The 26,140-nt window shown below is 34.5% G+C and overlaps 3 protein-coding genes across 3 annotated transcripts; all 3 read left to right on the top strand.

Moving 5' to 3' along the window:
- The first annotated feature begins 1,281 nt into the window (after window positions 1–1,281).
- Window positions 1,282–4,019, top strand: LOC145126510 (heat shock 70 kDa protein 16-like). Its single transcript, XM_079061868.1, has 10 exons — window positions 1,282–1,701; window positions 2,014–2,226; window positions 2,353–2,448; window positions 2,528–2,662; window positions 2,746–2,940; window positions 3,047–3,193; window positions 3,277–3,405; window positions 3,616–3,746; window positions 3,843–3,903; window positions 4,011–4,019. The coding sequence occupies exons 1-10, from the start codon at window positions 1,282–1,284 to the stop codon at window positions 4,017–4,019; spliced, it is 1,536 nt and encodes a 511-aa protein (XP_078917994.1).
- A 15,225-nt stretch (window positions 4,020–19,244) lies between these two features.
- Window positions 19,245–20,510, top strand: LOC145126508 (uncharacterized). The gene has a single exon (XM_079061867.1). It carries the CDS (start codon window positions 19,245–19,247, stop codon window positions 20,508–20,510), a length of 1,266 nt encoding a protein of 421 aa, XP_078917993.1.
- Window positions 20,511–22,778: 2,268 nt separating this feature from the next.
- LOC145126507 (uncharacterized) lies at window positions 22,779–23,168 on the top strand. The gene has a single exon (XM_079061866.1). The coding sequence runs from the start codon at window positions 22,779–22,781 to the stop codon at window positions 23,166–23,168; it is 390 nt and encodes a 129-aa protein (XP_078917992.1).
- The last annotated feature ends 2,972 nt before the right edge of the window (window positions 23,169–26,140 follow it).

Raw genomic sequence — 26,140 nt, 5'->3', positions numbered from 1 at the left:
ACTTGGGTGAGTAACCAAATCACACTAAAAACATAACCATAAAGATGTCTTTTGCACTTTTATGTCAATGAACTAATTCTTTAAAATTTTTTTTATAGACATAAGGACTATTTTTGTAAATTACTCAAAACGTAAATCTCATTTTTGGTTAAATTGATTAAATTTAAATTCAATACTTTAGATTTTAGTTTTTGTAACTATTATTATAAACTAGTTTATAACCCGTGGAAACCACGGTTACAAAATTAATTAAATTTTTATAATAAAAATTCAAAATTATTAATTAATTATTTTAAATAAATTATTAATTAAGAAATTCTTTTTAGTTATATAAAATTATAATCATTGATTTAAATAAATATGTGAAATTATATCACTTTATAAGTTGTATTAATTTATTTTAATTTTTATTCTAATGTTATTAATTTAATGTAATTAAAATGAAAAATTTAAAATTTGAAATTTGAAATGGAAAATAATAGGTTGACAAATAGTATGCATTAATTAGGAGACATAATTGGTGACACATGACAAAAGAAGAATAAAATATGTATTAATTAAGAGGTCTAATAGGGTGACACATGTTAAAAAGAGAATAAAACTATTTTTTTATTAGAATAGGAAGATGTGTAATTTTTTTATTAAAAAGAGAATAAAACTATTTTTTTATTAGAATAGGGTGACACATGTTCTTACGTACGATTTCCGAGTGATATTATAAATGTGTAATTTTAGTTTTTAGCTAAGCTGGCTTCTTTGATCAATCATAACAAGGGCGCCAAATTTGCCCAAACTTAAACATTAATCAATATGCCGATTCCAATTAAAATCCAACGACGATTAACTTCCGACGACTACTCGACTTCCATTTTCGGATACTTAAGCTTTTTCACACAGCTCTTTTAACAACAACTCACAGTTGATTCAACCAGGTACACCTCCTTCATCTTAATCGTACATTTGATTTGATTTGATTTGCATTTGATTTTGCGAGTTATATGCTAGCCGACGAATTTAAATCGCGTTTGCATGTGATAGTGGGGCTCTAGCTAGCTTAAGAATTTTGATTACTGAAATAGGTTTTTAGTAGTCAAATTCATAATTTATGGAATTTTGGGCATGTTGTGATATACTACTTGTGATATTTTAATTTAGTCTTATATCAATTTATTTATGGACTGATTGTTTGTTTGAATGAATTAGGTGCTTGTAAGGATCCTAAATTCCTACACCCCGTGTTGCATTCTGAAGAGTATACTTGTGTCTTAGTTAGAAGTTAGAATGAGTGTGGTTGGGTTTGATATTGGGAATGAGAACTGTGCTATAGCAGTTGCAAAGCGTGGAGGGATTGATGTGGTGTTGAATGATGAATCGAAGCGTGAGATGCCTGCTGTGGTCTCATTTGGTGAGAAGCAAAGGTTTTTGGGTTCTTCAGGGGCTGCGTTTGCTACTAAGTATCCAAAGTCAACCATTTCTCAGATTAAGAGATTAATAGGAAGAGGATATAAGGAACCAAGCATGCAAGAAGAGCTCAAGTTGCTACCTTTCGAGACCACTGAGGGCCCTCATGGTGGTGTTTTGATCCATTTACAATACTTGAATAAGACATGGACTTTTCAGCCTGTGGAGATTTTGGGGATGTTGCTTGCACATCTGAAGGAAATGACAGAGAAGAATCTTGATTCTCCTGTTGTAGACTGTGTGATTGGGATTCCATCTTATATTCAAATTCTTGGTGCATGTCTGTTCTTGTGTATTTGATGAACATAGATTGATTTATCATTTAAAGCTTAGCATCAAGCCAATTAGCAGGACATTAATCAGTTGAACTGTGTTTTGAACTTTTTACCCTAGGCCTTTAATATACTCCAGTTAGAATGTGGATTTGCTTTGTCTTGCTTTTTCTATTTTTGGACAAAATATATGTTAATAGCCTTTTGGAAGTTCTAAAGTGACTTTGTCACATAATTTATATTTTCAAGGGTTTTTGTTGTGCTTTCTTATGGTTTGCAGGTTAAAGATATTTTTCCTTACTCGGTAGGATTCAGGTTTGATGATGGTGAACACAAAAGACACCCAGAACTTACAGCTTTTCCAAAAGGCAGCCCATTTCCAACCACTAAAACGGTTCCATACCATGGAAATATTACATTTTGCTGTGAAGTTTTCTACACCAACAAGATGGATTTTCCTTCTGGAATATCACCTTTAGTTGGTCGTTTCATGGTAAAAGTATTTTATGTGTGACCATTCACGTTCCAATATTTGCATCTTTCTCATGCATTCCCACATACACAAAGTTTTTGCTATTGAACATTCATATGTTGAGTTAATTGTTAAATGCGCTTTCAGATCAGTCCACATCTAACATCCGGTGAAAAAAGTGTGAAGGCCACGGTTAAAGTGCAGCTTAATGCCCATGGAATTTTTGAAATAAAATCCGTATCAGTAAGTATTATTTGTTGCCTAATTTGCTCAATTATTGAACATATCATGATATCATTCTCTTTTGTGTTTGTTGCTTCAGTTTTTAGAAGTCATACACCCTTTATTTGATTACTCTAAACTGTACTCGCTGATGATGATGTTTGCCAACAATCTTATGAAGAATGGTGCTGCTGGTTATAAAACCACTGGTTCTACTTTGCAGAATACACATTCTGTAATCTAAATTTCTGAATAAATTTTTTATTTTTTGGTGAAACTTTATGTATAACCATAGAAACACATTTTTTCACCATGCAGGCTGTGGAACCAAGGAGCAGGGCTAGGGAGCAGAAGCTTTCAGTTTCTGAGAATTATCATGTCATGACAACGATAGATGAGATGCACAAAGCTCAAAAGAGAGCACAGATGTTTGCAGATCAAGACATAAAAGTGGAGAAAACGAAAGAAAAAAGAAATACCCTTGAGTCTTTTATCTATGACACTCGTAGCAAGGTAAATGTTTTCATTTGTTTTGGTAGTCATCAAAACAAAATGTGTAGTTTAACGTTTGGTTCTATGTATTGTTTAAAATTTGATTGAATATTTGTACTTTAATTAGCTTTTTAGTTCCTTCCGGAGCATGGCAACAGATTCAGAGGTGGAGATCATTTCTAAAAGCCTGCAAGAAACTGAAGAGTGGCTATATGAAGAGGGTGATGATGAATCTGAACAAGTCTATATCAGAAAACTTGAGCATCTTGAAAAGGTGTTTAAAGCATATGAAAATTTAGAACTACTAATTTTCTTCTGAAACAGCCTGCTTACATCTAAATTTTTATGCTTGTTTAGTATTTAGATCCAATTGAAAATAGATACACCGATGAAAAGGTTAGACAAGAAACAACAAGAGCTCTGCAAACTTGTATTCAAAAAAATCATTTGGCTGCAGACCTACTGCCTCCTAGTCAGAAAGAGGAGGTATTATCTTAGCTCTGTTGATCATACTCTACTACTTATAGGCTTCATTTCCTCAGATAAGAGATTGAGAGCGTGTCTCTGGCCAACTCTTTTTGGTGTGACTAAATATTGCAAAAAAAAAAAATCTTTTCACATCAGTCCAATGCATGCCAAACATAGTACAATATTATCGGTTCCTTGCTATGAAGTAATTGTCATGTTTTCTGGCAGGTTAACAATGAATGCATTCAAGCTGAGTGGTGGTTGAATCAACTCTCTAAACTGCAAGATTCATTGCCCAAAAACGCCACTCGTATATACTGCTCGGGTTCCATTAGTGGAATCACACAAGCTTTCAAAAGGTTAGTTTCTTTTTATTCAATATTTTCTAGAGCATTACTTTTTTGTAATAGGGATAACTTTTTTAATGTCTTTCTTCTATTATGTAATTTAAATAGGTGCTTAGATTACTTTGTGCGTATTGTTAAACTCGCATTTAATCTAGAGAATGTAGCTTTGGTCATTTTTGACATCATAATAATCATGTGGAATTTTGTTTAGCAGACCAATTGTATTATTAGAATCTGCAATTCCTGATGTGCTACTTTCTCTGTTAATTTCTTCAGGAGGTGTGAAGTCATATTTAGTTCCAAACTTCCACTGCCGAAGTTTGAGGAGCCTGTGGAGTCAGATCGAAAGCAGAATCCCAATGTGATGCAAGTCGATAGTTGATATAGATCTGTTTAGATTGGAGGGATCAATCACATAGTATGTGAGTTTCCTACATAATCTTTGGCGTCTGTTTTGAAAAACTTTATGATCGATATATGTTTGCTGTTTGCTGTGAGTACTTTATTTTTTTGAGCTGTGTACTTTAACAAGTTATCATACTTATGAAAATGCTGTGTCTTGGAAGGTTACAAAAGCAGCAACCCTTTGGCTAGTCAAACTATATTGTTTCTGTTATCTTTAAAGGATTTAAGCTATGTTTATCGTTTTCCTGCATGTTCGTTCTCAATTTGTATGTAAATTATCAAGTATAGAGATTTGATTGGTAACACCTATCTTTTGTGAAACGGTCTAGCGAGGGCTAGGTAAGCAAGGGTTGTCTAAAACCTTCCTTGTAATTACTGTAAAAGAACAGCTATGCATTTATTCATGCTGCTGTAGAGACACTTGATGATTGATGATTCCTATCTTTATATGATCCTCCCTTATAAACAAAAATGATTTTGCCACATGTCACATTCTCATTTATTTTGCCACATGTCATTTTTTGGTTATTTTAAATTTATTTTTTTTACATGTCATTTTATAGTTTTCTATTTTATTGAATTCCACATAGTATTTAAATGTAATAATTCCAATAAATGTAATTATAAATAAATATCATTTTCATTAATGGACTTACTTTTGTTTATCTAAATTATTTGTGTAAATTTAAAAAAGAAAAAAAAACACTTCAATTTTTATAATTTAATACTTTTCTTATTTTTCTTATAAATTCAAACTTCTCAAATATTTAGATCTTACTATATTTTAAATATTTAGAATTACTATATTTTAAAGAAATTCTTTACCCATTTTTCATTCCAATTTTTTATTGATAAAATAAAACTAGTTGGGGGTTTGAATTTGTAAATGGATTGTCGACTTATTCAATCCCCTTGTGGTTTGACTCCGGTAGTATTCACTCGGCTTTTCAAGCCAACAAGTTGTATTTTCATATGTATTTAGATTAAGTCATTTGTTGAAAATCGAAGGTAAAGAGTTTGGACATGTTGGAAGATTTTTGGGTATGCAATGACCATTATTATACTTATGTTTTTGTATTGGTTTATGCTTATATATTGATTGATACTTCTTCAAAACTTAACAATCTCTGTTTAATTGGGACTAAATTTCCCTATTTACGAACCTTTGAATGTTTTGAATTTAAAAAATTAGGTTTTTGTTCAATTATTTTCAAATAGCATCATGCGAGGGTTGTTTTAAAATCATTTCATAAAGACAATCAATCTTGTTTTCTGTTGGATTCCTTGATTTTTAAAAACTTCATTACTAGAAAAAGGCTTTAATTTGTCATAAATGACAGCCAAATTGTCATTAAAAGCCTTGTTTTAAAGAAAATACAACATACACTTGTCTATCGTAAATTTATGACATTTATGAAAAAATACGACATACACTTATATGTCGTGAATTTATGACATAATCACCATTGGAATCACTAATTACTCACATCAAAACCATAAAGATATAGTGATACCTTTAAGCTTATGTACACCTTAAACATCAAGTTAGAGTTCCAAATCTCTACATTCCATCAATAAAGATGAAATCAATTATTCCAAAAAGTAGAATAGTGATACCTTAATGTTCTAGAGTATAATACAAGCATCAAAACTCATCCAAATCTTTACAACGCTTAAATTCATTTTTTTATGAAAGTTAGGGCTAGACGTTAGAAACACCCTAAAATCACCATAAACGCTTCAATAAAATAACTACGGAGGGAGTTGATATATTTTTTACTAACCAATATTGTTGAATGATGTGTCACTTATTAGGGTTGCAATGGTTATAAAGGTTGCATTGTTTAGAATTATATATATATATATATATATATATATATATATATATATAGAGAGAGAGAGAGAGAGAGAGAGAGAGAGAGAAAGAGAGAGAGAGAGAGAGAGATAGAGATAGGTTCAACTATTCTAACTAATTATTGTGCGGATGTGTGGACAATGTTATTCTATGAGGATTACTAACAAAATAAGTTGTTTAACAATACGAATACGTTAAACCTTACAAAAATATCGTCATTTTCATGCATTCTCGTTAATTATTATTTATTTTTGTTCTCACACATCGTTTTTCACTCATTTTCATTCTGACATAATACGAATCAATAAACATTCTGACAGAAATGAAAATAATAATAATAAGTGTATAATAACCTTATAGACGATTTAATTAGTGAGAATGTGTGTTAATGACAATAGTTATGTAAGATTGAACGTATTTATATTATTAAACAACATATTTTCTTTATCATTTTCAAAGAATAACATTGTCCATACGTCTGCACAATAATTAGTTAGAATAGAATAACCTAAGTCTATATATATATATATATATATATATATATATATATATATCCTAATCCTAATAAAAGAATCCCCTTAATGACACGTGTAATATTCTTCATGCCTCCTCCTCTCCAAGTTAATTGACTCTTTTACCCTTCAATTATTCTACCTTCGTTAACCCAGTAAATCAAAAAATCGTTTATCTCTCAATAAAATCAAAATCAAAAATTCAAATCGTCCTAAATTCAAGCCTTAATTTACGCATTGACAATGAACAATTCAAAATCAAAGCTCTTTAACTTAAAGTGGGATTAGGGCTTCTCTCAACCATCGTCGACACACTTTTGGCCTTTCTTCTCCGCCTTCCCAATTCTCTACTCTAACAGATTATCACCTCATGAAATTAATCACATTATTGTATAGAAATGCTTCACCGTTTCACCATCGATGATGATTTCTCAGGCTACTGATTTCGGGCTCTAGGTTTCCTTAAATATAGATAAATGTTTATGAAGTTATCATATTTATTTTTTTTATCCATGGAGTTGATTTTTTATAGGTCGAATCTCACATATATTGATTATTGGAGTATGATTTGAAGATCGAACAAATTTTTGGAGCCCAAGTAACAGAAGACTATGAAAAGTTTTTTTCGTTTTCTTTTGATGAACTTGTCTCTGCTCATAGTCTGTAACTTTTCAATCAGGGCATCTCTTGAAGACGAGACAAAACCATCATTGGTGGAATGGAATGCGAACATGCTTCTTTCCCTCTTAAAAAGTTCTTAAAAAGTCGGGAGGAAGGTATTAGATAATATTAATATTAAAGAATGTATTTATTCTCCAAAATCCGAGTTGTTTGAGTCTTTGTCATAATTTCTCGAAAAAATAATTCAGCCACTAAAGCTATGTTTTTTCTGTATTTCATCATGTAATAAAATAAAAAATTGCTTCAATTTTTTGATCAAACGGAATGGACTGGTATTATGCAACCTTCGCCTATGACATCTGCACATATGAATTCTCTACTAATGTTCCTGAAATTGAGATTGGTTTATGCTTAAACATTATACTTTCAAAATATATAGTACCTTATGTATTTGGTGAAAGTAAATAACTTTTTATATTTTCTTTTAGGTTCTTTTTATGGTGTTAGAAAGTGATTGTTTAGTTTGGATTCACTTTTAGGTTTTTTTTATGGTTTGTAAAGGTATTATTTTTTCCTTTTCGTGATCTTCTTATCCCTAGTTAATATGGAAGGCAATGGGGCAGTTCTTTAAGGAGTAACTTTGTGTTAGAAAAATGACACCCTTGCATTGTTACATATAACTCAGATTTTACATATAAATCCCAATAAGTTTCGGTTGGTATGTGGCTTATTGCAAGCTACAATCTTTTTTTTAGGTTTGAACTTTTGCTCCTCAAAATTGTAGAAAATATACCTACCCACTACATTGATTATTTTTTACATTATAGTAATGCTTTTGTAAATGAAATTGTTTCTGTAAACTATTTTGATATGCATATTCTTTTTTCGAATAGTTTTATATATTCATGTTTTTTCGATGGGTGTCTTTTAAGGGCTGAACATGTATACTTTTTTTCATCTATTAATGTTTTTTTAAGGTTTTGAGTTTACCATCCAGGACTTAATGAAAAAGAAAAGATAAGAAACAATATGTCTTACATACAGATATCATCTCATTTGAACTTTTATAAGTTATTTTTTCAAATAAATACTAACAATGGTTTTTAGATGATCTTTACTTGATTTATTTTCTAAAGATGATTAGGCCCATTGTTTTGTTAATAGGGGGTTTTGAAGTAACCCTTGGAAACAATTTATACTTTAAGACTTTGCAGCTAATAATGAATGTGATTGCAACTTCAGTTGGTTTGGATCTGATAGGCATAGCTAGCGTTGGTGGGGAATGATAGGAAGAAGAAATGTGGCCATGTACAAAGTCAAGGTAACATTTTATATATTTCAAGTAAATATGATTTTTGTTACATCTGATGGAATAGAAACGAATAACATAAATTTGTAAATATGTTAAAACACCAATAAATAAAAGTAAGTTTCAATTGTTGCAATAGCACCGTACTTTCATTTGATTGATGTTTTATAGCATTCTACTTAAAAATACGGATTCTTTTTGAAGCAGTAAAATATTGGACTAAACAATAAAGAACGGTTTTAATGATCCAACCCCATGTTTATTGCTGGTGAAGTGAATTCCATGTAGTCGTTTCTGACATTCCCATATAAGTTATGATTTGGTTTTAATATGGTTTTTGGGAGCTGAATGCTTTGATGAACTTTTTTTTCAACTTTTTTAGGTAGTTGAAGTTGTAGTGGTTAATTGGATTTATGATAAACGGTGGAATTGATGAGGCTGGTAAGAAAAAAATGAAAGGGATTATGTTACAAAAAAAATTAAGTTTAATGTTATACTTTTATATTTAGCCATTATTAGAGAGCATCAAAGGTTATATGATATTATGTTTGGGATATATTCAATTACCTATCTCAATGAAAAATCGTGGTTTACCTTGTATGTAATTTGGGCATTTTGCTGTTTATTTGGAAGAGGTAGATATCAGTTACTATTCATTACCAATTGTCGATACGGATGAATTCATGCAATCAATCTGTAGAGTTGACCGGTGATAAAAAAAACAAAGAGGATTTGTTGACCATGGTGAAAGTTTAAAGAAAATGTTGAGAGGAAGTGAAGAAAATAAAAAACATGGGAAATAGATTAAGCTCTTAATTGGTTCAGTTGGGTCAAAGAGAAATTAGGCGTTTTTACGTAAAATCACTTTTTAAGTTCTTATCGAATCATTTGGATTTGGAAATGTCCATGTTATGCACCCCAATAACAACATGTGTTGCCTCTCTTTACTCTGCAACATATATTTATGTTATAAATTCCCAAATAACAATTATACCCTTATATGTACATTCTTTTGGCTTATAAATCTTTGACTTAATAAACATGAAATATGACTGATTGGATAAGCATAAACATAGGGCTTGGAGAAAAATTTGGAAGAGTAACAATTAAAGCAATGACATTTGGCATTTGGTAAGTCACCATAAATTAACATTTATATATACAAAAATAGCAACGTAGTTTTACACTTTTTTAGTTTTATGTATCAATTTTTTTTATTTTTTATTTTTATTTATATATTTTTTTTGTGTTTTGATTAGGTGCTCGGGATAAATGCCTGAGGCACAAAAAGAGATTGTGGAACAAAACATAACGAGTCTTTTACATCATATTGGGCATCTAGGAACACATATTCTTTCCAAAAACCTTCAATATTTACTTAAAAAAACATCCGACGACACCGTATGGGACTCCAAGGAAGAGAAAAATTAAAAACATTTTATAAAAGACCACAAACAATATTATACTTCCCAATATTTTCTTTTTACAAAGTTATAGTAAGATATAATGAAAGTAGGTTGTTATACTAAAGAAACAAAGGAAAGTGCATTGCTATCAGGTGGCAGTGGAATCATGTCGAATGAACTACATACGTTCATCAGAAAAGGAAGATCTACTGATGGTTGACTACTTTAATATCCGACAAACTACAAAATCTGATGAGTCTAATCTCAAGAGAAAAAGCTACATTTCATAGAATAATTGTCGTTTGTAGGTACTTTTTTTATTAATATTTTAGGTTTGTACATGTATAAATATAATGTAATGATCGATATGCAGAATACTTAGTACCAATGGGGAAAAGGAAGTGGGAATCCGTTTGAAGCATTTTAAAAACATATGAAAGGAAGGTAACATATAAGTGATTGGTGAAATGTTGAAAGGAAAGTGAGATCATACACTCGGAACATAGTTTTGTTTCTAAAGAAAACATTATACTATATCAATGCCTTCCAAATATAAGGAAAACGATTTTTGGTTGAGCAGTGGGAGTGACAATTTATGTAGATATAGTTAAAACACTATTGAGATAAATAGATGCTATATAAAAGATCCAGCCACAGATATGACAGATGGGTGATGCTTCAACCATCCCGGTTAATTTGCTTTAATGGTTAATATTAAACAAATAAAATGAATTATGTGTTCCAGATTACAAAAAAATACACAACATTAAAACAATCTTTCAAATTGCCATGCGGAGCATAGCTTCCCTCTGGTTAAGGTCTAAACTTCAACTACCATGTGATTTTCTATTTCGACCCTCTATTCCACACTTCTTACAAATAATTCCATTAATGTATGCATCAACCAAAATTAATCACATAAAAGCTATAGTGAGAAAATGGAATATACTCCACTGAAATATACAAAATTGAATTTGGTTGTCTGTAGGAACATGCTGATATGATTAGTAGAATCTCTTGAAGTCTGAACATCTTCGGTGACAATATCGGACACTCGGCGTTAAAATTTGTCACACCCCAAAACCGGAACGGCGGAAACGTTCGGGGGCGGAGGACGTCATGTACAATATCACAACAATTGCATCGTAGTAACCAAAGTAAACACAACCATTACATTGAAAATATATAAGGTATTTACATCTGTTCGATACATAGTTTGTATAACAACAAAAGTGTAATAAAAGTATGAAAGACGCGACTCTATACGCTCCGTCTTCTCAAAAGCTTGCGGGTGTACCTTTCTACTGGTTCCCTGAGAATGCAAGCGGTTTTGAAAGAGTATCAACATTTAAGCTGGTGAGTTCATAAGTATGTTTTTGTATTGAAAACCTGTCTGTGAATCTGTAAAATGTTTGCATGTTCTCAAGAAAACCCAATATTTTCTTTAGTAATGAAAAGTAGTCTTAAACCCTAAGACCATAATGTAGGTTTGTTATTGTATTCTGTAGTAGTATATGAAAATGTTAGTCTGTAAGCCTGGTTACCACCAATGTATTGTATACTGTATTCTGTATGAAAACCTTTGTATGAAAACCCTAGCTATCACCAGTAATGTATAATGTATTCTGTATGTAAGCCTTAGTATGAAAAACCCTGGCTGCCACCAGTATGTATAATAGTTTTATTACTTAAAATAAAACTATGTATTTGTATTCCCCGGAATCCTCCAGTTGTAGTGTATAATAGTTCTATTAATGAAAATAAAACTATTTGAAGAATTGAAATCCCGTAAACAAATGGTTAGTGTATACTGTTGTGAGTTTGGTATAACCATGCTTGATATGAGTGTTAGGTGCATTTCAAGCATTCATTTTGTAGTTTTAATCCATAAAAGTGCATTGCATTTAGGTTTAAACTCATGCATTTTGCATATTTTTCGGGTTTTTTCATGATGCAATTCCATTCACACACTTTTATGATATTTCAGGGACTTTTGAAGGTAGGATCTTAGTTGAGGTGATGAATAAAAAATGTGAACGAAGTTTCGGGACTATTGGAGCATCGAGGAGGAAGTTATGAAGAAATGAATATTTTGGCTTTACAGAGGTTTACACGGCCATGTAAATGAAAGCCTTGAGTTTACACGGGCCGTGTAAACGCATATTCAACAGCAGTGTACTTCGAAGGCCTGGCAGATTTGAGCATTTTACTTCTAGAGTTTACACGGTCGTGTAAATGGTCAGTGTTAGTTTACATGGGCCATGTAAACGTGTCGTCAGTTTTAAAACAGTTTCATCCTTTGTAAAAGAGAGACAGCCAGTTCCAGAGGAAGTTAAGTCGTATTTTGGGAGAAGATAAAGGATTTTGAGGAGATTTTGGAAGTTGATTAACATTTGGAAACACTTTAATTTGCATTTTGTAAGTCAAATTGAGGATACAAACTTGTTGAATTTGTAGTTTAATTTAGACATGTGTGGCTGATTTCTTTATCATTTCTGATTCTGAATTCTTAAGTATTTGTTGTTAGGTTGTAATTTACACTTGACTTATGTTTAACATCGAGTAATCTTTGATTTGATCTTAATTATGTGTTTGATTGGTTCTCTTTTTCACTTGATCAATGAATTAGGGTTCTTATCAATCTAGTTAATCAAATTATAAAATTCGTATATGTTTTATGATTTGATGTTAGTAACATGCACTTGATTGGTTGTATTCACTACTAGAAAAACAGCCTTTTACGACGCGCAATGCGTGTCGTAAAACGCTCAGACGACGCGCAAATGCGTGTCAAGGAAGGCCCTGTCATAACGAGAGACGACACGCTTTTGCACGTCGTCTATAGACGACACACATTTACGACGCGCATTTATGATACGCAATGCGTATCATTAAAGTCGCTGTCAAGAAAGGCCATGTCATAAATGAAGACGACACATATTTTTGCGTATCGTAATTTTTAAATTTTTTTTAAAAAAAAATTATTTATAGATTTACTGATTTTCAAATTAAATTTGCATTTCATGTCTCATAATAGAAAATAAAATACCATATACAAAAAATACAATACATTGCACAAAAGTTAATGTCATACAAATAATCATTCCAATAGTAGACAAATGTAATACATCAAATAATTATTCCAATAGTAGACAAATGTAACATTTCAACATTTTTTATATAATTAACTATATTATTAGCCAAATTTCCTAAAATACCAACATACTTTTCTATGAAGAGCATTAACACTATTATTTTCCATCAAAAACTTCAAACCTGCATAATTAAATTAATGTTTAATCAGCTACAGATCAATAATGTAGGTTTAAGCAAAAGAGTTTCATAATAGTAAGATTTTACTTACCGCTGTTGTTAATGACATTGAAAGAAGCAACCCAACAAACACCACCTTAGAAGGATTACTACCACATAACTGTTGATATTTGATACTTTATTACTAAATGAAACCAAAAACAAAGTTAAAAAGTCAACAAAATCAGAAGGTTTTAGTCAAACTTACAGAGGCTGTAATTCCAAATATTACTAAATGACATTGATTGAACCACCTGCAGATTTACCATTTTGTCCCTATGAGATTCACTACTGAACACATTCTACAGTTTGTAAACTATATATATATATATATATATATATATATATATATATATATATATATATATATATATATATACCTGAGCGATTTTTTCGGTGCTTGGCCAAACGTCTCTAAAGTAGGCATTCTTTCCGTCCTTTGTGGTCCCGATTGGTTCGTTTTTGAAGTCGATGTCGACCTAAAACACACAACATGCAAAACATGATATGAATTTGTGTTGTGTGTTTCTTTGAGGGTAGAAGAGTAATTTTACACATATCGTGCCGGCAAGTGCGTAAGCTACAACCAAGGGAGGTGAAGCCAGGTAGTTGGCTCTTGTTAGTGGGTGAACACGCCCTTCAAAGTTTCTGTTTCCAGAAAGCACAGCTGCAGCAACAATATTTGCAACAAATATGTTCTCAAGAGTTAAATAAATTACTTTATTACAAAAATGATCCCTATGATTTCTGATTTTTACTTTGTTTCACTCCAAAATTGGAACTTGGAACATTTTTTTTTTCAATTTTGGTCCCTGGAACGTTGAAATAAGGACTAAAGCTGAAAAAAAAGGTTTCATGTTTGGACTAAACAAGGAAAAAGCAGAAAGTACAGGGACCATTTTTGTAATTTACTACATATAGTGCAGCCATAGCCCACTATGCTGAATCCTTGCTGGTCCAAGTACTTTTGCAGACCACTGTATACATGAGGAAAGTTATAAAAATGGAAGGCAAAGAGATTAAAAGATAATCAAGGACAAAATCGTAATTTTACCTCTGGAGCAAGTATTTTGTGACAACCCCAGAACCAGGGGCAAGACTGTTTTTACCCAGTATCAAGAATTGATGAAAGGGGGTACTCCACACTGTATTGCCAACAAGCTTGACACCAACACCTGAAAGCTGGAAAAAATAATAACACAAATAAAAATAAATGTAAGATTTGAGATAACAGATGCATGTGTATGAAAGAACCAATAGATGATAGAATTAGTGAAAAGGAATCATGGAAACAAGGAGTTAAAGGGTCTTAAAGCATATCATTTGCAAAAATTGGTCGATGTTGATCTTTAACATTCCCTAAAATGGGAAGAACGTGGGAAAGCACACCTTTAAGTCTTGGGGTAAACTGTAGAGCTTCAAATAAATGATCATAGCACCAAAAGATATTCAGTTTCAGGACTCAGTTTTGAACACATGAAAGAAGACTCATAAGGATGCCAAAGATTTGGATAGAGGACTAACCATCAGAAGTAGCAAAGCCTGCAAGTATTTGAACCATAGCTGGAAGAGCTGAGTTTTGTGCATACAAGTGAAGAAATAGTTCTTCCATCATCTATGGAAGTAAATCAGAAAGCTTGAACAATGCATGAATTACACACCAAAAGGGTATTTTGGTCTTTTCAATACAACAAATAGGCAGAATTGTTGAATTCCAACTTATAAGACAATGCATGAATTAATGCCTTCTCCTGGAAAGCAGCAAGTTTGTGGAGCCGGCCCGCATCACCACCATCACCATCACCTTCCCCAACATAAAAATATCAAAAAACATAAAAGTTTAATCAAAACAAAAAATAAAATAAATTTAGGCCTAAGATTGTATGTTTAATGGATTTATTTTTAGCAATGTACCTGAGGTATGTGATGGAAGCAGATAATTTAATCTATCAGCAACTGTCCCAGATCCAGAAGATGAAGGCGCTTATCAATATAACCAAAGATTAACGAACCTCCCACCCTGGATTAGGCCCAAGGGCAACTGCCACCATGGAGCTTGCTTTACCCTAAATAAAAACAAGAAATTATATTTAATGTAATTATGTATCAAAAAAGATAATGAAATAAAATAAACCACAATGAAAAAAATTACAAAATCTTACTTGCATAAATACACTCAAAACAAGCTTACACAGATAAACAACTAAAACTAACTTCAAATCTTTTGGTAAAACTATAGATATAAACAAAGCATATATATTTCAATTCAACTTCTCTATTTTAGCCATACCTGGTCAACCAAGCTTACACACCATTTGGGTTTCCTTTAGTTGTGTCCAAAGATAAAGCAGGTTCCTCTTTAGTTGTTGTGATCTCACCCTTTGGACCAGACCATTCCCACGTCCACAGAAGGTTGCAAAGATAATCATAAACCAAAAAACACATAACTAAGCTTTTGAAATCTAGATTAATGTAAACAAAAGAGTTATACCAAGAAATCTTCAGATATTACCATATGACAAAAATATCTCACATTCTTAGTGGGCTCAGGAATTTCCGTAGTCTTAGCTTGCGAATCAAGTGATAGATTCTTCAGCAAATCACTTTATATGTGTGTAAAATTGCAAACTAAAAAAACAAGGGGAAAACCAAACAAGATACCATCTATGTACATCTATTATGTGTGTACATGTATTATCTGGCACTAACCATGGAAGTCCGGTCAAAGGAGGGTCAACAGAAACAGGATACCATCTGATGGCTTTTAGTTCAGACCAAAACTCGTCTCCTGGCATTTCATCGAACAGCTTGCCTACATAATCTTCATGAAATGCATCAGAGAATTTGTTAGAAGGGAAGAACAAATCCTTGTGCAGAAATGTATTTAGAATCAAACACTAAACTGTATTTATATATATATATATATATATATATATATATATATATATATATATATATATATATATATATATATATATATATATATATATAATGGAAATGTATTTAGAATACGACACCGGAGTGTGATTGTTGTTAGAGTTCTTATGCAAGCTACACCTAAACGAACCTGGATGCGAAGTAGGCGAACACATACACATCCTCCTCGGTTTATCCAACTGCTTTTTCGACGCTTGATTACTATTATTACTCCTCGGAATTACAGAGATCGAACGACTCGGAGAAATTTGAAGATTGTCGAGAGAAAATCATATATTCGACGCGATGGAGATGATCCGTATACGTTGACACGTTTAGGTGACGCAGATCGGTTCTGAAAGAATGACGACGGGCTCGACGAGAAGGCGGAGGTGGAGGAAGCAAAAGAGTTTGACGACGGTGAGGTGTAGAATCTTCCGGAAGGAGAGTGAGCTCGGAGTACGGGTCTTCGGGTCAGATTCGCAATTGATTTACAGTTAAAGAAATTTGGGGTTTTTGAGAAGATAAGGAAGGGAGAAGTAGCCATGGTTATCTGATTGAGGGTTTTTGCGTTTTTAATTGAGAGAAGTAGTGTGAGGGCAGAGAGTAGGTGGAGACATCGGTAGGAGACATTTTGCTGGTGGGAGATCGGAGATTTGGTGATGACTATATTAAGGTTTTTTTTGGGGTATTTGAGTAAGAGAGAGAAGAACGGTGGAAAGAAGGTAATAACACGGCGGGCCTTTCAAACTTTTCAGAATTTCATTTTCCCCCAGAGAAAAGACCCCGCGTTTCATTAAGAAAATATAAAGCGACATGGTTACACGACGCCCATTTTATGTTATGTGCCCTCCGTGTTTTTTTTTCAATGTGACACTTATTTTAGGGCGCGCAAAAATGCGTGCCCTAAATCCTTCTAATTTTTTGAGAGATGACATTATTTTTAGGGCACACACTTTTGCGTATCATAAAATAGCGCGTGTCATGGTTCGCGCGTCATTAAAGGGTATTTTTCTAGTAGTGATTTAGATCAAAATAAGTGTAATCAAAGATTAAATGTTCATAATCCCAAGCTTAAGAGGAATGTTGAACATTGTTGGTAATTGTTGCAAGAACTCAATGTCATTTAATGATTTGATGCAAGAACTTATTTGAATTGAATCAATTAAATGAAGTTTTATTTGAAGAACATGTTTTGAATAAAACACTTTTGTCAACTTAGATATTAGAGTTTATTAATATCTAAATTACCAACCTAGATTAAACATGAGTCATAACTATATTACATCTTTCAACATAATACATATATAGGAATCAGAATCAGAAATGTATTTCTTTTACTGAATTTTGTTTTCAATCTTATTTCTTTATGAATTTCAATTTTAGTTTAAACATAATCCCCCATTTTAATATTGTTTGTATAATGTGTGAGAATATGGCTAAATAAGGAGTCTCGTATTCCTGTGGACCGACCCTGCTTACTCTATACTATCTTTAGTGTATGAAGTAGCAGTGATTTGAGTTTTATTGTTATTATTTTATCCCATTATTTGTTGGCTTGACAGCCAAACAAATTGGCGCCGTTGCCGGGGATACGGTAGTACTAATTGTTTATGCCAAGATCTTTTCGCACAGGTACACCTTTACCAGTTGATTTGGAGATAGAGAAATCTGCAAAACAAAGAAGGAAGCAAGCCAAACTTTTAAATAAACAACAATCCAGAGCTTCTTCATCAAATCCATCAACCACATCTTCACCAACATCCAAAAATACCACCCCACCATCTTCACATTTACCCGAATCTGAAACCTTTATCCTTACTCCTAGCATGGGAGACAACCATGGCTCAAATCCTCCAAATCCACCACCTGAACAAACCTTTAGAAAGTGGGCCACTCAAGATGTCACCCAACAACCTTTGTGCATTAATTACCCTGCAACAATAAACTTTGAACTCAAGTCTGGACTCATCCATTTGTTACCTTCATTTCATGGTCTTGAAAATGAAGATCCACACAAATGCCTTAAGGAATTTCATGTTGTTTGTGTGGGTATGAAGCCACATGAAGTTACAGAAGATCAAATCAAGTTAAGGGCATTCCTCTTTGCTTTACAAGATTCAGCTAAGAAATGGTTATATGACTTACCACCGGGGTCAGTCACAACATGGAATGAACTTGCAAGGATGTTTTTTGGATAAATATTTTCCAGAAATGAGAGCTTTAGCTTTACGCAGAGAAATAATTGGTATCAAGCAACAAAAGAGAGAAGCCTTGCATACTTACTGGGAACGGTTCAAGAAATTGTGTTCAAGATGTCCAAAACATGGGATTTCAGAGTATCAGTTGTTGCAATATTTTTGTGAAGGAATGTCATCTTGGGATAGGAGATTACTCAATGCATCAAGTGGTGGATCAATAGCTGATAAGACTCCAACAAAAATCATAGCTCTTATAAAAAACATGGCAGAAGAGTCCAAGCATACAACTCAAGAAGAAGAATGGTATAGTGATGCACCAAGAGGAGCGAAAGAAATTTCTACCCCAAAAATTGAGAGTCAACTTTCTGAGTTGACTAAAGTAGTGATGATGCTTGCTAATGACAAGGGTGTACAACCACCAGCTGTTAGACCTTGTGGTATTTGTACACAAGTTGGACACCCCACCGATATGTGCCCAATGTTACAAGAAGATGTAGAGCCAGTTCAAACTATGGGATTTTCTAGTCAACAGCCAGGAAACTTTCAGCCAAGAAGCAATCCAAATTGGCATCAACCCAATGCCAATTTTCAGCCAAGGCCACCATCTTTTCAAGCAAGACCTCCATTTCAAAATCAAATGCATCATCAACAAAATTATCAACCACATTTCCAACCAAATCAACCTCCTCATCAATCTCAATTCCAACCTCAAAACATGCAACAAGGAAGCAGTTCAAGCGGATCGGGAATGTGTTTGGAAGACATTGTCAAGAGTTTAGCCACAAGTACTCAAACGTTTCAAAATGAGACCAAGGCGAGTATCAAGACTTTGGAGCAACAAATGACTCAACTCACCACTTCTGTGAGTAAATTGGAGTCACAAGGCAAACTACCGGCACAAACCGAAAAGAATCCAAAGCATAGTGCATGTGCCATCACTTTGAGAAATGGCAAAGAATATGAAGGTCCATAGATGATTGAAGAAGAAGAAGAGATGGAGTTAGAAAAACAAGAAGAGAAGTCAAAAGCACCTTCAAAACAAGTTCCCATTAAAGCAAAAGTCACTCCTCCTCCATTTCCCACAAGGTTAAGCAAGTCAAAGCGTGAAAGAGAGGACAATGAAATCATGGAGATGTTTAGAAAGGTTGAGGTAAATATTCCTCTTATTGGTGCCATCAAACAAGTACCTAGGTATGCTAAATTCCTTAAGGAATTATGCACATCTAAGAAAAGATTGAAAGGGAATGAAACTGTCAAAGTGGGTGAAAATGTATCCGCAGTGTTACAGAAAAGATTACCTCAAAAATGTAAGGATCCGGGTGTTTTCACGGTTCCTTGCAAGTTAGGTAATCTTCATGTTCCACAAGCTATGCTAGACCTTGGAGCTTCTATCAATGTTTTGCCATATTCTATTTTCAAAACCTTAAATATTGGCACATTGAAGAAGACCGGGGTAATCATTCAATTGGCTGATAGATCTTTAGTACATCCAAAAGGTGTGCTAGAAGATGTGTTAGTCCAAGTGAATGAGTTAGTATTTCCAGCAGATTTTTATGTCCTTGACATGGATGATGATGACTCACCAAATTTGAGCTCAATTCTTCTAGGAAGACCCTTTTTGAAAACAGCCAGGACAAAAATTGATGTTTATGATGGTACATTATCCATGGAATTTGATGGAGAGGTGATAAATTTCAACATCTATGATGCTATGAGATATCCAAGTGATGTTTCATCTTTGAATTTTGTGGATGTCATTGAACCATTAACCGAAGAGTGTTTTGATTTGTCTAATCTTGATGTGCTAGCTCTCATTTTAGACAGGAATCTTCAAAAGGAAAGAGTGGAAAAACTTGCCAAGCAATTTAAAATTGATGAAGAGATTTTGGAAGTTGTATCTTGCATGGATGAAAAGAAGAAAATGAGGTTTGATGTTCCAAAGCTGAAATTACCTATGTCTAATGAGAAACTTGTTCCTTCTATTGTGCAGGCACCAGAATTGGAACTCAAAACTTTACCCGAGCATCTCAAGTACGCGTATCTTGGAGAGAAAGAGACTTTACCAACGATCATCTCCACAAAGTTATCAACAAAAGAAGAAGAAGAGCTTGTCACCACCTTGAAGGAGTATAAGGAAGCTATTGGGTGGACTATAGCCGACATCAAAGGGCTAAGTCCTTCACTTTGCATGCACAAGATCCTTATGGAAGAAGATTACAAGCCCTCTCGAGAAGCTTAAAGGCGTTTGAACCCTCCAATGATGGAGGTTGTGAAAAAAAGAGATTTTAAAATTGTTGAATGCGGGGATGATCTATCCTATATCAGATAACAAGTGGGTAAGTCCAGCCCAAGTTGTACCCAAGAAGACAGGTATTACCGTTACAAAGAATGACCAAGGTGAGTTAGTCCCCACCCGTGTGCAAAACGGGTGGAGAGTTTGTATTGATTATAGAAGACTCAATTCCTCAACCCGGAAAGACCATTTCCCACTTCCCTTCATTGATCAAATGTTGGAAAGATTAGTGGGAAAAACACACTATTGTTGCTTGGATGGGTATTCCGGTTTTCATCAAATACCCGTTGCACCCGAGGATCAAGAAAAAACCACTTTCACATGTCCCTTCGGAACATTTGCATATAGGCGGATGCCTTTTGGACTTTGCAATGCTCCCGCCACTTTTCAAAGGTGCATGGTAAGTATTTTTTCGGAGTACGTTGAGGAGATCATTGAAGTTTTTATGGACGATTTCACAGTTTATGGTAATTCTTTTCATGAATGATTGGCCAATTTGAATTTTTTTTGCAAAGATGTATTGAGACCAACCTTGTTTTGAATTATGAAAAGTGTCATTTTATGGTTGATAAAGGTATCATACTTGGTCATGTTGTGTCTCCTAAGGGGTTATAGGTAGACAAAGCAAAAATAGAAGTCATTAAATCTTTACCTTATCCCACTTGTGTTCGTGAGGTACGCTCATTTCTTGGTCATGCAGGATTTTATAGAAGATTCATCAAAGATTTTTCCAAGATATCTCGTCCCATGTGTGAGCCCCTACAAAAAGATGCAGAATTCGAATTTTCCAAGGAGTGCAAGCAAGCTTTTGATTAGTTGAAGAAGTTGTTAATATCAACACCAATACTTCAATCACCGGATTGGAGTTTACCTTTTGAAATCATGTGTGATGCTAGAAATCATGCAGTTGGTGTAGTGTTGGGGCAAAGAAAAGACCGAGTTCCTCATGTCATTTATTATGCTTCAAAAACACTTGATAGCGTACAAGCTAATTACTCAACAAATGAGAAAGAATTGCTATCTATTGTCTTTGCTTTAGAGAAATTTCGTCAATATTTGTTAGGTTCTAAAGTGATTGTTTATTCTGATCATGCAACTATTAGGTACCTACTTGCAAAGAAGGATTCGAAGCCTAGACTCATTCGATAGGTATTACTCTTACAAGAGTTTGATATTGAAATCAAGGACAAGAGCGGAAAGTCAAACCTTGTAGCTGATCATCTTAGCCGGATTGTTTCTCCCGATGACTCGACTCCCATTCATGATGCATTCCCCGATGAGAATTTATTTTCAGCAAAAGTTGCCCCATGGTATGCCAATATTGTGAACTACATCGTCACAAATCAATTTCCACCAGATTTGACTCGATGGAAAAAAGATAAGATCAAGAAAGAAGCCAAGAGGTACGTTTGGGATGAGCCATATTTGTGGAAATATTGTGCTGACCAAATGATTAGACGATGTGTGGATCAACATGAAGTACATTCTATCTTAACATTTTGTCACTCTTATGCTTGTGGAGGGCATTTTGGTCCTCAAAGGACTGCAAGAAAAGTATTAGAGAGTGGATTTTACTGGCCAAGTATTTTCCGTGACTCTTATGTCTTTTGTGCAAGTTGTGATAAATGTCAAAAGATGGGCTCTTTAAGCTCAAAGAATCAAATGCCCCTCAATCACATTTTAGTTTGTGAGATTTTCGATGTTTGGGGCATTGATTTCATGGGACCTTTTCCATCATCTTCGGGTTTTATTTATATTCTTTTGGTTGTGGATTATGTTTCCAAGTGGGTGGAAGCAAAGGCTACCCATACTGACGATTCAAAAGTTGTGATAGATTTCTTGAAGGCTAACATCTTTTCTAGATTTGGTGTTCCAAAGGCCTTGATCAGTGATCGTGGTACACATTTTTGCAATCGTATGCTCGGGAGTGTTTTGAAGAAATATGGTGTTACTCATAAAGTTTTCACAGCATACCACCCACAAACAAATGGATAAGCCGAAGTGAGCAATCGACAAATCAATGGTATTTTGGAGAAAACCGTGAATACAACAAGGAAAGATTGGAGTACACGCCTTGATGATGCTTTGTGGGCGTACCGAACTGCATACAAAACTCCAATTGGAATGTCTCCATACCGCATTGTTTTTGGAAAGCCATGTTGATTACCCGTTGAGTTGGAGCATAGAGCCTATTGGGCGATCAAGCAGTTGAACATGGATCTAAGTGAATCGGGAAAGAAGAGGAAGCTGGACATACAAGAACTTGAGGAGATCCGTAATGAAGCCTATGAGAATGAGGTTCTTTACAAAGAAAGGACCAAAGCATACCATGACAAGATGATTACACGCAAGGTATTTCAAAAAGGTCTAAAGGTACTACTTTACCATTCTCGTTTTAAATTGATTCCTGGTAAATTAAGGTCCCGTTGGGTGGGACCATTTGTTGTAACTAATGTTTTTGAGCATGGTGCAATAGAAATCACAAGTGAAAAAACCGGGAAGATCTTTAAGGTAAATGGTCACCGTTTGAAGCTTTATTATGAAGGATTTCAAGTAAAAAATGAAGAAGGGGAGGAAGTAATGGATCCAAAGTACCAAGATTGACAAATAGATGGGGTCCAAGTCGAGCCAACGACATTAAAAAGGGGCGGCTAACCGGGAGGCAACCCGGGGGTATTTTTGTCATTTCTCAATTTTTCATCGTGTTGTCTTCATTTTTAAGTTTCCAAGTGGTTTTTCATGATTAAAGAGGGTAAAAAATCATTTTTCAGGCAATAGTGGAGTAGCGGGTTGCAATTTCCAAAAGTGAAAAAATCACAATTTGTGGCCTTTACAGAAGTTTACACGGCCGTGTAAACGTATGCTTAAAATTTACACGGGCTGTGTAAACGACCAGACCAGCTCATATCAGACGCCTCATTTACACGGCCGTGTAAATGCTACCCTTTAGTTTACACGGGCCGTGTAAACGTAAAAACAGAGTTGTGCGGTTTTTAAAGCTTAAACTCGATTTTTTACTCATTCCTTTCACAAAACCTGCAACTCCTCTTCTCTCCTTACTGCCCCTTCGAAAAAAATCCCTTAAAATCACTCAATCTTCCTCAATTTTGCATCAAAAATCAAGCTCCAAGGTATGAATTTCTTCTCTTTTCTTCATCTTCTTTGTCTTGCATCTCAAATTCACCCTTTCATGGCCGATTTTGGGGGTTTTGAGCAAAACCTAGAATTTTTGGGTCTCCAAATCTCGACCTAATGCTTGAAATTTTTTGTAGGATAAGCTTGGGGAAGCATTGGACATCACCCTACCACCATTTTCAAGCACAAATTGGTATAATTGTTCCAAACTCTTTACTTGTGCATATAGTTAGATTTTGGGGTGATTTTGGTGATATTGCTAGTTTTTGTGCATACTCTAGAGCTTAAATTGTCCTACATTGTGCGCAAAACTTTGTTGAACTCAATTGGACAATGGCTTCCCGTGGAAAAAGGGCTAGAATTGGGACCTCACATATGAGTGGTCAAGAAACCAATGATGAACAAGACCAACAACCCTTGGAAAACCCCTATGAATTTGCTCTTATTTTTTAGTCCAATAAACAAGAGATGTTGTATGCAAGCCTTATTCAAAGGGTAAAAGGGGCACAAAAATGTGTGGACATCCAAGCCCTCAAGGACCTTCATATCTATAAAGGTGTCCACAAGCTCTTGAAGAACATTGGTTGGGAAGGGTTATTGAATCTCCATGCTGTAAGCTATCAAACACCAATGTTGGAATTCTTGTCATCCATAACCTTCGATTACCAAACACACATCCTCACCTTCCGTTTTCTCAATCAATCCCAAAAGATTCATGCTGATATTCTCTGTGATATTATTGGTGCTCCAAAAGCGAAAAGGGATGTATATACAGCAAAGGGCAGAAAAAATGTTGTATTTGAGGAAAACTGTGGAAGGTTTTGGAAAAGTATCTCTTGTGAAGATGAGTATTAGTCAGGCACATCAAAAGCTTCTAGCATTATTCATCCGGTCCTGAAGGTCACCCACCGGATTATTGCTTCTCTCTTATTTCCTCAAGAAGAGATTAGCAAGGCGAACAAAAAAGAATTAGAAGTTTTATGGTGCATGATTAACAAGCCCGAAGAAGTCCCTCATTTCGAGTGTTGGGTAGTTCAGAAAATGCTCAGAAATGCCATGAGCAATGGTGGCCAGCTTCATTGTGGAGGCATGGTTTCTATTATAGCTGAACATCTTGGCCTCTATTTACCCAACAATCCAACCAATATAATTCCGGGCCGTACTCGTTTATCACTTGATGTCATGGAAACCATGCACCTCTTTCACCGCAATCCCAATGGGGATGTTCATTGGACAGTCGATGGTAAAGAATATCTACGCATCGACAGCCGAAATAAGAAGATATTACGCTTGGCCAATGACATCCCTTCTACCAATTGGTACCTCCAATCCAACTTGGGTGTTACTGCAACCCGTAGACCTCCAACCACCATTCCTAATCCTCCTGCTCCAACTACAACTGTAAGTGCTTCCAGCTCATCTCGCCACATTCCTTTTCCTGAACACAATCTTTACATGGACGAATTTGCACGCTTGGACCACCATTACACGAGCTTACAGCAGGAGGTAGGAGAGATTTACACGGGTGTTGCTGAAAATACTTCCGAATTTCAAGACTACCCTAATCTTTAGGAAGAGCGTTGGGCCTAGCAAGAGCTGCGATGGACCGAACAAGATCAACGGTGGTCCGTTCAGGAGCAACATAACAGAAATATTCATCACTTGCTGAGTGATATCCACCGAGTACTTGTCCTTCCCACGCAGCAGCAGCCATCATCATCCCAACCCCAGTGGCCTCCATTTTATCCTACTGATTACCCTTCACAGTTCCCACCATATCCTCCACCGCCCGGTCCTCAATAGGCCGGCTATGCCTCTCTCCAAGCATCAAGGACGATGCTTATTTTAAGCTTGGGGAGGGGCATCCATCCATGCATAAATCCCGTTGCATGTAGGTTGCATGTAATTTTGTACATATTGCGTTAATTTTCATTTTCTTTTTCTGCATAGAAAATTTTTCAAAAACCAAAAAAGATTTTCTTTTTATTCTATTTTTATTATTCTTTGCATTTTGTATCTAAATTTTTGCATTGATTTTGTTTAAAAAAAAATTGATCCAATCCCAAGCAACCGAATCTTTTCAAAACAGTTGAGCTGGTAAGTAGTCATGTGCCTTGAGATTAGCTTGCTCTTTTTATTGAAAAATCTTAAAGCAAGTTATCGCACACGAACACACCTCCCGAAGCTACTTGTGCAAAACAGAAAGTGAGAAGATTGTCAACATTGGAGCATAACAGCAGGTATGAGTCAATTCTTTGGGACATATGATTGGTCTTATGAGTAGTAAATGCTCAATTGAACTTAAAATGCCAAATTCAAAAATTCATAAAAAGAATACAAGATTTCAATGTCCCAAGCCTTCCAGCGCTCTAAAAAGTCCTTTCTACTCATTCCCTTTTATATACCCTGCTTGGGGACATAGTTTCCAACTATACCTACGG

This window comes from Lactuca virosa, chromosome 7 (genome assembly GCF_052849685.1).
Source record: "Lactuca virosa cultivar CGN04683 chromosome 7, Lactuca_virosa_CGN04683_v6, whole genome shotgun sequence".
Taxonomy (NCBI): domain Eukaryota; kingdom Viridiplantae; phylum Streptophyta; class Magnoliopsida; order Asterales; family Asteraceae; genus Lactuca; species Lactuca virosa.
The sequence above is the reverse complement of the archived record's forward strand: the minus strand, read 5'-3'. Positions and strand labels throughout refer to the sequence as shown.